The following is a 13,283-nucleotide window of genomic DNA, read 5'->3' on the forward strand; positions in this document are numbered from 1 at the left end:
CATTTAAATTATAATAGTTTAAGAAATAACTCAGAATATGAGCATAGGTACAGAAGCTTTCCTCAGAGCTGTTAATATTAGTGAAAAGATGGGGAAACACACTGAGGACTCTAATAGCCATACAAGAGGGTTGAAGTTACAGAAATGGTGAGTTAAGAGGTAATTTCCTGAAAAGCAGATTACTCGACAACATGGTCCACACTGTAATATCTACCCACTTAACATGACTGACCAGAATAGAAAGATCTGTATGAACAATGACTAGTAACAAGTGTTTCCTATTTACATGTATCATGTGATAAAAATGTCAGAACACATATAATATTTTCCTATAAAATAACTACTGACTGAAACATGTGTCTTATTTGGAAATTATACGCCAATATAAACTGTCAAGATTTAAAATGCAGGGGTTGCCTGGGTGGCTCAGATGGTTAAGTGTCCGACTTCAGCTCAGGTCATAATCTTGCAGTTAGTGAGTTTGAGCCCTGTGTCGGGTTTGATGCTCTCAGTGCAGAGCCTGGAGCCTCTTTCTCTCTCAAAAATAAATTTAAAAATTAAAAAAAATTAAATACAGATCACAACATCATTTCTTAAATTAACAAATACAGACCATAAACTCCAGAACAGGGCTCATGTCTTCCTCCTCACCATTTTATGTGCACGCTCTAACATAAATTCAATTATTCCCTCTAAAGTTAAAATTCCAAAGATAAACATATGTTCATTAACTCAATATTTACAGTATTTTTTACAATATTTCAAACTATTGGAACATTTTGGGTTAAAGAAAAAAATGTCATATTCATGTTACTTGGAATTTCATATTAGCTATTCTGGCCACAAAACTCCACTATAATAACTCTACCACATTTTCATTGAACTGACCTATGTATAATCATTGGTTATATTAACCCAAGTAACTATGACTCATTACATCATTAGAACTGCTAGTGTGAATCATCCAGAACTATTCAATGGAATTGAAGAGTCAAAGATGTTCACTGCATTAAGAATTACCACAATCTAGAACTACTCAAAAACCACTGGGATGGTGGTCCCTGAGTGGTTTAGTCAGTTAGTGTCTGACTCTTGATCTTGCTCAGGTTATGATGCCAGGATCGTGGGATGGAGCCCTGGGTCAGGCTCTGCACTAACAGCGCAAGGCCTACTTATGATTCTGTCTCCCCTCTGCCCCTCCTATGTTCGTTCTCTCTCTCTCTCTCTCTTTCTCTCTCTCTCTTAAATGAAGATTTTTAAAAAATCACTGGAATCTTAAATTTTGACCATTCATCTTTAAAATGATGAGTCAAACAAATAACTTTTTTATTTGTTTTACTCTGATAACAAACTGAAATAATAAAAAAGAAATAATCAGTAGTTTACAAAGGAAAGAATATCAATCCTATTTTTGGATACCTGAGTAAGAAGTAGCAAATTACCATCAAACTATGACAGGAGGTAAGTGTAACAGACTCATTCTTGCTCCTCATCTCGTCCTCCCCAAAAAAGAGACTGACAGGCTTCCAGTGTACAAAATTCCACTTCCTTATTAGAGAGAAGAGACGACTCATAAAATATATCGCAGATGTCAACAAAAAGAAATAAAACTGACAGCCACTATGTGACCTAAGATGCTTCTTAGAAATGGACTAACACTGAAGCCTGGAAACAGTCACACACTGTACGGTGGGCAGAATTCCAACCAGAATGGTTCCTGCATCTCTGTCCCTTCGTTGTGCAAACACTAACCTACGTACTGCTGGGAAGGCACTCTGCAGGTATAATTTTGGTTATGGACATTAAAACAGCATTAACCTCAATTTTCCTGGTGGGCAAGTGAATCACTAGGACCTTGAAAGCCTAAAAAGTCAAAGAGACGCAGCAGAGAGGCAGGGAGGATAAGGCGTAGGAGAGGGCAGAGAGATGGGAGGTCTGGGGAAGAATGGAGGGGTCACACATGATGTAGAAGAGGGGGGCTGCGAACCGCTAATCTCGAGGGGGACTGCAGCAACAGACAGGAAAGGGAGACCCCAATCCTATAAGGGCGCACAGCTGAACGCTGCGATTCAACGAGCCTCGCATCAGAGCCCAGCGGCCAACGCCTGCAGTTGGCCTTGTCCGTGGATCTGTTGCAGAGAAACCAGGCCAGCCCATGGGGCTCCTGACCTCCCCTCTAGAAATGGGAGATACTACACGGGTACAGTTTTAAGCTGCTGATTTGTGGCAATCTGTTACAGAGGCAACGGAGAATGAATATGCATGTCCTTCTGTCCTTTCCTTTCCTCTTACACATGGACTTCATGAGACAGATGGAGCCACGGAAGCAAGGGCCCTTGGATGGGACGCAGACACAGGGAGGGGGAGCAGCCGCAGAGGGGAGGGCTGCACTGCAAGGCCCGCAGGCTTTCCCAGGGCGGGCCCTCCCATGGTCACAGCGGCCTCGGGAATGCGCCTCCTAACCGCCTCACCATGCAGCACAGAGCAGCCGCTCAAAGTCAAATTCAGGCAGAATGACTCAGGGCAGAGCGCGCGCAGGGTAACTGCTCCTTTTACACGGTAGTGTAGGTCTGGCTAGTGTATTCAAGCTTGGAGGACTCCTGTGACACGCTTCAGTTTCAAGAACTGCTCTACTACCTCGAAACTGACAGTACTTACAGACGCAACTGTTTAAGTTACTATTTTAAAGTTTATAGATTATAAAAAGGATTGATAAAACTTAGTAAAAATCTTTCCATATGAATGATGCTTGAAAAATGACATTTGAAATCAAATCTTTAGAATTCGATTAAAAAGAGAAGTGCTTGTCATTTTATAGCAATTTTATTTTTAAAACATATTCATACAATAAAAACTCCAATTTTATATAAAACTGTATTAATAAAACCATTTGGCCAAATACAAAATCATCCACCCATATACCAGTTTATATAACTTTTGCTTAAAAACAGGCAGAATATGGCTTTAGAAATATATTAAATTTACAAAGCATTTGAATATGTGAACATCACGGGGTTTCTAGTTAACACTGTTAAGCCCTAAGTATCATTTAACCTGGAGGTGAGACAGCACTGCCACCAAGTGTTCCAGAGAGCGGGCAACAGGGTGCTACAAAGTCAGCAGGAGAGACCAGGAGTGACGGGGCACAGACACTAGGGGAGGGAGAACGGACTCTTACGAAGCCCTCTGACAAGTGCCTCATTTTACGTAACCTCACATCAAGTTACAGAAACAGACAACACATATACAGATAAGCCAGAAATATATCAGACAGTGCTGAGCCGACACAATTAGAGCAAGCTGACGCCTTGGTGCTGATCAGATGGCCCAGGGGACTCTCTGAAAATCCAGTATTGTAAATGAACATCTTACAAGAGGAGCCATCCGTGAAATGGATTAAATTGCATCTAATACCTGGTGTTCATCACAACAAGCAATGAGTACAAGTGCTGAATCGCTATATTGTGCTCCTAAAACCAAAGTAACAATGTATACTACACCTGAATTTAAAAAAATAACATTTCTTCTTAAAGTATTAGAGAATAACAATCTTTACCAGTGGAGAACTTAGAACTATTATTCAGATCATTGGAAGATATCCCTGTATTAAATAAAGTCTCCAAAACAAGATTAAAAAAAAAGAAAAGAACTGAGCAAACAGATGGTGCAAAGGTCCTGAGGCTATTTTGCCCCCTCATGCGCAGGGGACAAGTAAGAAGAAAGTAAGACGAGGTAAGAGAAGCAGACTCCTGTAGGCTTACGTAAGGAACCTGGATTTTATTCTAAGTGCTTTGAGATGATTTTGGAGACTTTATGTAAAAAGAGATAATTCGGTTTGAACGTTTTAAAGATGACACAGTTTTATGAAAAGAAAGGACTGGAAAGGAAGCAAGAGCTACAGTAGGGAGACCGATTAAGAAGGGAACTATTGATTGAACAAACAGTTATAGCCTCTGTGCTCCAGAAGTTGTTTAAGGGATAGACACACAACCATATAATAAATTTGTGCCCTCATGTGGCTCCTGTTCTACTTGGAGAATAATTAATAAACAAATTAATAAAAGTAGGTCAAGTGGTACTACAGGGAAAAAACAATCAAGGTAAAAGAGTATGGATATGGTATTTTACACAGAGCCCTCAGGGAAATCTTTGCTGGAAAAACACCATTTGAGCTGAGAAGTGGGGAAGACAATGGGGGAGGGGGAGAGTTTCTTTTGGAAGAAGGATCAGCAAGTGCAAAGGTCCTGGGATTGCAGAAACACACTGGGGGCTCTGGAAGGAACAGGAAAATGGCTGTCATGGTTGGAAGGGACTGAATGAGAATGGGAGTGGTAGAAGACATCATAAGGACTCAGGAAAGAGAAGATGCATCAGGAGATGAACTGAGACAATGAACTAAGGATGCCTATGACCTAACTCCTGTTTCTAACGGCACTCTGGCTGCCATGCTGAGAATACACTGGGAGTGGGAGCAAAAAGGCCTGCTCGTGTGACAGTGACTTAAACAAAGTGGATAGATGGTAGTGGAGGTATGACAAGTGACTGGGTTCTGCGTATGTTCTGGAGGCAGAGCCATAGCGATGACAGCACCTGAGGGAGAGATGACGACAGTCTGCACTCAGGTAGTAGCAATAACACCAAGTAAATTAATTCAGAGCAAAGCTCAGAGCCAGAGCCAGAAGAACTTGCTGGTAGATGGCGTGTGGCAAAGTAAAGAACACAGGGAAAGGACCACTCTTGGGGTGGCTGTCTGAGCTACCGAGTGGGTGCTGGTATGGACGAGGCACAGCTCGGCGCTGGTCCTGCCAACTCTGCGGTATAACATTCACATGGAAACCTCACAGCAGCACCTGGAGAAGAGTGTGGAATGCCAGCAAGAAGGAACGGCTAAAAACAGGAGACGAAAGAGTCTGTAATTTACAGGGGATACTGCAGGCGGAGGGTTGGCTGAGCTCCCCCAAGAGGATATACAGTAAGGAAGGACGGGAGACAGGACGCAGTGGAAAGAAGAGCAGGCCACCATCTCTAGGACTTGCAGACAAGCAGCCAGTGCAGGACAACAACAAGCAACAGCCTAACAGGCCTCAGGACTGGAACAAGCGGGACAACAAGAAGATAGAGAAGAGTTTCCATAGTTTTTGTTTATTGATTTTGAGAGAGAGAGAGAAAAAAAAAACATGCACAGTGGGGGAGGGGCAGAGAGAGAGAGTGACACAGAATCCCAAGCAGGCTCCACACTGTCAGCTCAGAGACTGATGCAGGGCTGGAACCCCCAAACCTGGAGCTCACGACCTGAGCTGAAACCAAGAATCGAGCCCAAGCCAACTGCGCTGGCAGACGCCCCAACAGTAGAGAGCGTTCCCGGGAGGAAGAAAACCTTTTCCGAGCTATGACAAGACAAATGAAGCACAGATGCTGCTGGACACGGGCACCGTGGAAGAAAACAGGGCAGGACACAGGTAGAGTCAGAGCTGGAGAGTGACAGCGGAGTCTGTCCTTGACACTCACTTCCCATGAGCTAGCTCGCCAGCAGGTGGGAGTAGAAATGAGGCTAGCAAACAGGGGACAGGCTGTCCTGGAGGAAGAACAGACGGGAAGGAAGCACAGGGAACCGCGGGACCCAGGGGAACACGGGCAGCCGTCCGGGTGCACGTGCTGGCAGAATGGGGACCTCACGCCGTGTGCGCACGCTCCTACATGGGCTGGGGGAATTAAGGCCTCACACCGTGTGCTCACACACATGTGCTGGCAGAGGCGGGGACTTACCCTGTATGCGCCCGCTCACGCACACGTGCTGGCAGAGTGGGGACCTCACGCCGTGTGCGCACGCTCATGAGCACATTTTGGCAGAGGAGGAGCCTCACACCGTGTGCGCAGGCGCTCACACGTACGTGCTGTACGGGGCGGGGGAGCGGGCGCCGACAGCCGAGTCAGCCTGTCCCGGATGGGCTCCTGGCCGTCCTTGCGGCAGCCTTCTGTGGGGGCTGGGTCACCGCGGAGGCGGTCCCTCGGGCGGGGCTCCTGCAGCACACAGGCGTCCTCACAGAAGTACGGCACGCAGAAGCCGCCTGCGGGCAGCGGGGGCAGCCGGCCGCACAGACACGCTCGTGTGGGACCCGCTGCCCCTGAGTACCCCACACGACACCCTGTGCTGCTTGACCGCTCACCTCGGACACATGGACATGCCTTCCGTGCGCGCCCGTCCCTGTGCCCATGTCGTCGGAGACGGAGTCCGCCCCCTATCAGCGTGTGACCGTGTCTCCTCGGAGACACACACAGCCGCTCTTGGTATCGCCAAAGCCCAGCCGTTACTGCCACCTGGGTGAGCACACACACGGTCACACACGGTCAGTCCTCACAGGGAGAACACGATATTCGCCTGGACGGGGGCTTGCCGGTGACAAGCGTGCAAATCCCAGTGTATTGTTTCCAGCTCCCGAAGACAAGTTCACATCCAAACACAATCCTAATTCACGGTGGGCTCACGGGACTGGAACACACTCAACTTAGAGTATCAGTGTCCTACACGAATCAAACGTTGAGGACACATGGAGAGTTTCTAGCGACAACGCCGGCACACCTCTTTACCTAGGCCCGACCTTTACTCCACACCTACTTGAGGATGAAGACCACTATTCTCGGAGGATACTCCTGTCACTAAAATACTTTCCTTAACACGGTTCCTCCAAATTTTCCTGAGCAAATCAAAATATGGTATATATAGTTTATTTATAAATGAACCATACCTTTTAATCCTTTCAGATAAGACTATATGCAAGATTTAAATAATGGATTGCACATTTGTAATTTGAAAGACACACAAACTCTTCATTTTTTTAGAGCAAAAATAACTCATGTTGAAGGTTTCCCCCCACCCAAAACTATGGGCATTTACTTTTTTTACTTTGTCTAAATCAAACTTTTGAACGACAAATGTATAAACTGTCTAAAGCACGTGTCACAAGAAAAAATTTTTTTGTTTCAAACACCTTAACTAAATACATGCCGTTAACTATGCATCACATTCAATACATTAAGGACAGTGACATCCAACACACATTTTTCTTTAATCCAGTGGAGGTGGCAAGATAAGCAGGATGAAGGAAAAGACATTCTAATATCCTGCACTAAGGCCACCACAAAATAACAGTAAATGAACTATCCCATTTCACTCAGCGCCAGGCGGCAGCGGAGCGCCGCACTTACCCAGGGCTCTGCATGCAAACTGAGCCATGGCACTCTGCAGTCTGTCCGGCCTGAGAGCCTGCACCACAAGAACCTGTAACGACAGTGCAGGCCACGTTTGCCTGACAGAGTCCACACGACAACGACAAACAATAACGTTCGTTAAGGAGACAAATATTTACCAACCTACATCAACACCCGATATTCCACAATATTTAGTTGAACTGTCACAGGTGTATACAAAGACATGTTTTAATAGTGAAAATATTACTAAAACTCATTTGTTTCCTCAAATTGATCATCAAAGGGTCAGCTATGTCCCCAGTGTCTAGTGAGCAGCTGTCGACAAGGATGTCAAGTTCAGGCACTTGGGATGATCGTAGAACAGAGGCCCAGAAATCTTGTCGAGAATTTTCAGATCATTATTTTTATGCTCAACCATGTATTTACCCAGAAGTTTTCAAGAAAAGTGTTTCCTAGCTTTCATTCCTTTTATGTCAAGCTGCACTCGGTCGGTAAAGGAGCACTGACCAAGAAGATACAGAGAAGACACAAGCGCTGGCAGCCTAGCGACCAGGACACCGTTCCCAGAGAGCCCGCCAACGCAAACCCTCCGGTAGGCCCACTGCACTGTGTGATACAAAATGGGAAAGGAGCGCCTGGTCCTCAACAGGAGGTGTTTTCCACAGACAGAATCCTGGGAAAGGGGCGAGGAGGTCGTACCGTCTACACTAATTTCTTCTGTTGGACCTTCTCTCTACTGCAAACTCACCCTTTGGGCAAGGCAGCAGGAGAGGCAGACGCCACAGCGGCCCTGCCAGGAGCCGCACTGTCTAGAGAGACTGCAAGCAGAAAGCACGGCCCCACATTCACATCGCGTGACACCCAAAGGCAGAGCTCTCATTCAAGCGGCTTCTGGACAACAAGAGAAATGTCAGATATTCGTATGCATTTAGAGAACTTACCTGCTGGAATAAGGAAACTTTCTTTGCAATAATAGATGGGAACTCTTGCTCACACATTGAAGTATGATAGTAAGTACGCCACAGCGCTCCATCATCAAAGCAGAGGGTCTGATAAAGACTGGGGAGAGCAATCTAAGAAATAAAAATAACCCTACATCGTGAGCTACAAGCAGATGTGACTCTGTGTGTATATATATGCATTACTAAAAAGGTAAATGGAAACCAATTATTGACAGATGTTTATCAGTTGTTCTCCCCTTTATATTGGCTTATCTAATTATTTTTAGAGCAGAGATAGTATGATAGGGGCGCCTGGGCGCCTCAGTTGGTTGAGCGTTCGACTCTGGCTAGGGTCACGATCTTGCAATTGGTGAGTTTGAACCCTGAATCAGGCACTGTGCTAACAGCCCAGAACCTGGAGCCTACTTTGGATTCTGGGTCTCCCTCTCTCTGCCCTCCACTACTCACATTGTGTGTGTCTCTCTCTCAAAAATAAACATTTTTTTTAAAAAAAAGTATGGTTAGACCTATCCAACCCAGAATTAGATAAAATTAGAAATTTCCAAAGTAGTATCAGATCAACATTTGTAAGTTAACAAATTTTTTCTCTGCATAAAAACATTTATAGTACTTATCTATCTCCACCTTGTGGAGAAAGGAATATTATTAAAAACTAGTACTTTTTTTTACTGAGTTCTGACAGACATGTACATGTGCAAATTACCACAACAGAGGTCTACAAGAGATTATAAAAATATGCCAAATTTCATAGTGACATCAAATCCTTAATAAAGCATGGCTTTCTAAATCACATTCATTTATGCTCCATTCATGAGCATGTTGCTTCCTCTGCCTCTAGATGTTGTAAATCTCTACTTATTCATCTCTACACAAGACTCCTCATAAATTCCTACTAAGCTTTCAATATTCTCCTTAAAAAATATCATTTCTCAGGGATGTTCTTCAACGTACTCATTTACTTCTACCTCAAATAGTATTCTCTCTTCCAAACTTTGTTTTTTGTGTTTTTCAGCCTTAATTGTGGTATAATTGATCAAATAGTACATATTTAAGGAGTGCTTTGATAAGCATTTACACTGCAATAATTACCACAATGAAATAAATTCACATTAACTCAAAAGTTACCATTTTTTGTAGTAAGAACACTCAAAGTCTACTCTCTTAGTAAATTTAAAGTATGCAACACGGTACTTTTATATAGAGCCACCATATTACATTATAGTCTCTAGAACTTACTCACCTTACATTCAAACATTTGTACCCTGTGTCCAACTTCTCTCATTTCACACAACCCCCAGCTCAAAGTGGCCTCCATTCGCCTCTCAGCTTTTCTGAGTTCAAATTTTTATGGATGAATAATATTCTATTCTAGATGGACAGATCACATTCTCTTTATCCATCCATCCACTGATAGACACACTGGTTGTTACTATACAGTAAAACCCTGGATTGCAAGTAGCTTGTTCTGCAAGTGTTCCACAAGAGGAGGAAATTTTTCTAATAAATATTAACTTGATAAATGAGTGATGGCTTGCAATATGAGTAGTACATGATGTCAAGCATCACATGACCACAACTGAGCCAATGGTTCTTGAAATTCGCTTTGATATATAAGAGCTCCAGATTACAAGCATGTTTCCGGGACAAATTATGTTCACAAACCAAGGTTTTACTGTATATCTTGGTTGCTTTAAAAAATGCTGCAATAAACATGGGCATACAGATATCTCAGACACCTATGTCCCCTCCTTTGTATTTACAGCCAGAAGCAGGATTGCTGGATCACATGGTAGTTTTATTTTTCATTTTTCTGCAGAATCTCCACACTGTTTCAGAATGGCTGCGCCAATCTACATTTGCACCAACAGTGCAGTTTCCCGTTCCTCCACAGCATGGCCGTCACTTGTTATCTCAGGTCTTTCCAATTACGGCCATCCTAACAGTTGTGAATTGATGTCTCATTGTGGTTTTTTATTTGCATTTCCCTAATGATTAATGACGCTGAGCACCTTTTTATATACCTGTTGGCCACCTGTATATCTTCTTTAGAAAAATGTCTATTCAAGTCTTTTGTCCATTAAAAAAAAAACACTTTTTAGTACATTTGACAAACAATGTTACGTTAGTTTCAGATATACAACACAGTGATTTAACATCTGTAACTATGCTATGCTCACAGGTGTGACGACCGTTGGTCACCACACAGCACTGTTACGATACTACTGACCACATTCCGTCTGCTGTACCTTCTCTTTCTGGGACATATTCACTCCACACCTGGAAGCCTGTACCCTCTTCTTCCTTTCACCAATTTTGCCCATGACCACCCCTGGCAAGCTCTCTTTAATTATCAACAGTGGGCTACAAAATCAGAAGTGTAAATCTGTAGAGATGGAGAATTTTTATAGAAAATAATGGCAAATTGGGAAACTCTATAGCTATGGTGCTAGAATATCACATAATATAAACATAAACCAAGAATTTAAGGATGCTTCATCCAAATAGCTGTATTCATTTCTAAATAACCCATTATAGTACCCAAATTTCATATGTAATTAACTAAAGTTAAATTTATACAGCATAAAATTAAATACATTTCAATTTAATTATTTTTAATAATTGATCTAAACCTATTAGGACAACACTTGATGACAGTCTATTACATTTAGTAGCAATTAGTGTATAAGGGTCTACTGCTACAAATTTATTATGTATTTGGCCAGACATCTGAGCCTGGCTACACTGCAGTTAGGAAGCACTCTGGCTTCACATTAGACAGCAGGTCACATCACCAGAGGTGTAGCTCTAGTTCTGTGCCAATGACAGCACAGTGTTTGTCCTCTTCTTTATGGTGTAAGTTCACTTAGTGCCATGTCTGGGTATCACATAACATGCGATTCTAACTCCACTGGCACTATGCTGACCAGCATGGGCACTAAATAAAGGACTACTGAAACAATTAATGATAACAAAGCAGAAACCACTTACTTTATTCAACAAATATTTATGAAATAAAGGCAATTAGGAATAGTGGGGAAAAGCCCAGACTGCATCAAAGAGCCCAATTTCAAATCCTGACTCTGCTTTCCAAGTGATCATAAGGTGACTGCATCACTCTGTGTCTAGTTTTCTCATCTGTGAAGACAGGATCATGATGCTGGTGAAAATATTTAGTGAGGAGATCTGTTTTAAAATTCTGCATAATGCTTTGAACATAGGGAGTCACCAATAAATGCTAGCTATTCTTACTGTTTGTACTATGTGCCACTGTGACCTTAAAAGAGTTGTAAAGAGCAGGGAAGGGGAAAAGGGATAGAAACATATGCCAAATCATGGAAAGAACCTAAATGTCCATCAACTGATAAATGGATCAAGAAGATGTGGTTTATATATACAATGGAATACTACATGGCAATGAGAAAGAATGAAATCCGGCCATTTATAGCAAAGTGGATGGACCTCGAGGGTGTCATGCTAAGTGAAATAAGTCAGGCAGAGGACAGGAGAAACTTAACATAGGCTCATGGGGAGGGGAAGGCAGAAAAAGAGGGAGAGGAAGAGAGGCAAATCATGAGAGACTCTTGAATATAGAAAACAAACTGAGGGCTAAAGGGGGAGGGGTAAAGGGTAAAGGGGTGATGGTCACGGAGGAGGGCACTTGTGGGGAAGAGCACGGGGTGTTATATGGAAACCAACTTGACATAAACTATATATTTAAAAAAAAACATGCATACACTTTGAGAGAAGTCCTTCTTTCATTCCCATGAAAATACCACTCAGGCTGCGTAAACACCACAGAAACTGTTGGGAGGGGGGCTTCTGAGCTGCTGTTTCTTCCCCTCACCTGTATCCCTCAGCACCCGCCTCCCACTCCAGAACAGAGAGGGGGAAGGACAGAGAAAGGATGGGACGTGGGGGGAGACAAAGAAAAGAAAACATGGTATTTGGAAAATTCAGGCATCGACTCTGGTGTCAGACTAATGCCTGGATTGAAATCATAGCTCCAAACACCCCACCTGTCTGTCCTGGGTCATTGTTAGCCTCTCCACACCTCGTTTGCCTCTTGTCTATGCTGCTGTGATGATAAGAGAATGTGTATACGGTATTTAATATGATGTTTGGCACGTAAAAGACCCTCCAATAATGTGTGAGATTAAAAAGAGACCTTAGGCTCCTTCGCTGAACTACTAGTGATTCTCATTTCTCATCTATAAAAAGAGGATTTAATAATACCTATCTCTCAGGGTTGGTATGATCATCACTAAGATAATTCATGCTGACTCACTTTATTATTGTACACCTGAAACGAAGATTAGGCTATATGTTAACTAACTGGAATTTAAATAAAAGTTAAAAAAAAATAAATAAATGAGATAATCCGCTTAAAATGATTTGTAAATGGGGCGCCTGAGTAGCTCAGTCAGTTAAGTGTCTGACTTCAGCTCAGGTCATGATTTTATGGTTTGTGAGTTTGAACCCCCCATCGGGCTCTGTGCTGACATCTTGGAGCCTGGAGCCTGCTTCAGATTCTGTGTCTCCCTCTGTCTCTGTGTCCCTCCCCTGCTTATGCTCTCTGTATCAAAAATAAATAATGATTAAGAAAACATTTAATATTTTTAAACTAAAATGATCATAAAATATTAATGTGCATTATAACCTTTTCTGAATAGGAAAGCTACCTTTCCTAAATGATTTGCATTCCTTTATTTAAATAGAAAAGAGTATGTAAAAGAAAAAACATTACAATTTTAGTTTAAAAACATAAGATTTTTTTTCCTCAAATGTGACCTCTCAGGAGATCAACTGTTCAAAAAATATTTATCTGTACCATGTTGATGATTATTTTTTCCATTAGGAGTTCACGAGATAGTTCAGAAGTCATGCCTAATAATCTAGAAATCCCTCTAAATGGGCATTATTTCTTCACTCTTTGCATTGTATTATAATTATGTCAGAAATATTTCCAATACTAGGGTGACAAACTCCTGGAAAGAGGAAACCAAGAGTTCTGTTTTATTTTAAATTCATTTAATTATTTTGAGAGAGAGCATGAACATGGGAGGGGCAGAGAGAGGGACAGAAAGACTCCCACGCAGGTTCCATGCTACCTGT

The 13,283-nt window shown here is 42.6% G+C and overlaps 1 protein-coding gene across 2 annotated transcripts in view; it reads right to left on the reverse strand.

The window, feature by feature from the left end:
* DYNC2H1 (dynein cytoplasmic 2 heavy chain 1) overlaps window positions 1-13,283 on the reverse strand; it is a 312,370-nt gene that overhangs the window by 137,111 nt on the left and 161,976 nt on the right. For both annotated transcript variants that reach the window (XM_029956592.1, XM_029956591.1), the window contains 2 exons: window positions 8,151-8,282; window positions 7,207-7,279 (listed from right to left, as the gene is read on the reverse strand). In XM_029956592.1, coding sequence (XP_029812452.1) covers window positions 7,207-7,279; window positions 8,151-8,282 — 205 coding nt within the window. The remainder of the gene's footprint in view (window positions 1-7,206; window positions 7,280-8,150; window positions 8,283-13,283) is intronic.

This window comes from Suricata suricatta, chromosome 11, assembly GCF_006229205.1.
Source record: "Suricata suricatta isolate VVHF042 chromosome 11, meerkat_22Aug2017_6uvM2_HiC, whole genome shotgun sequence".
NCBI lineage: Eukaryota > Metazoa > Chordata > Mammalia > Carnivora > Herpestidae > Suricata > Suricata suricatta.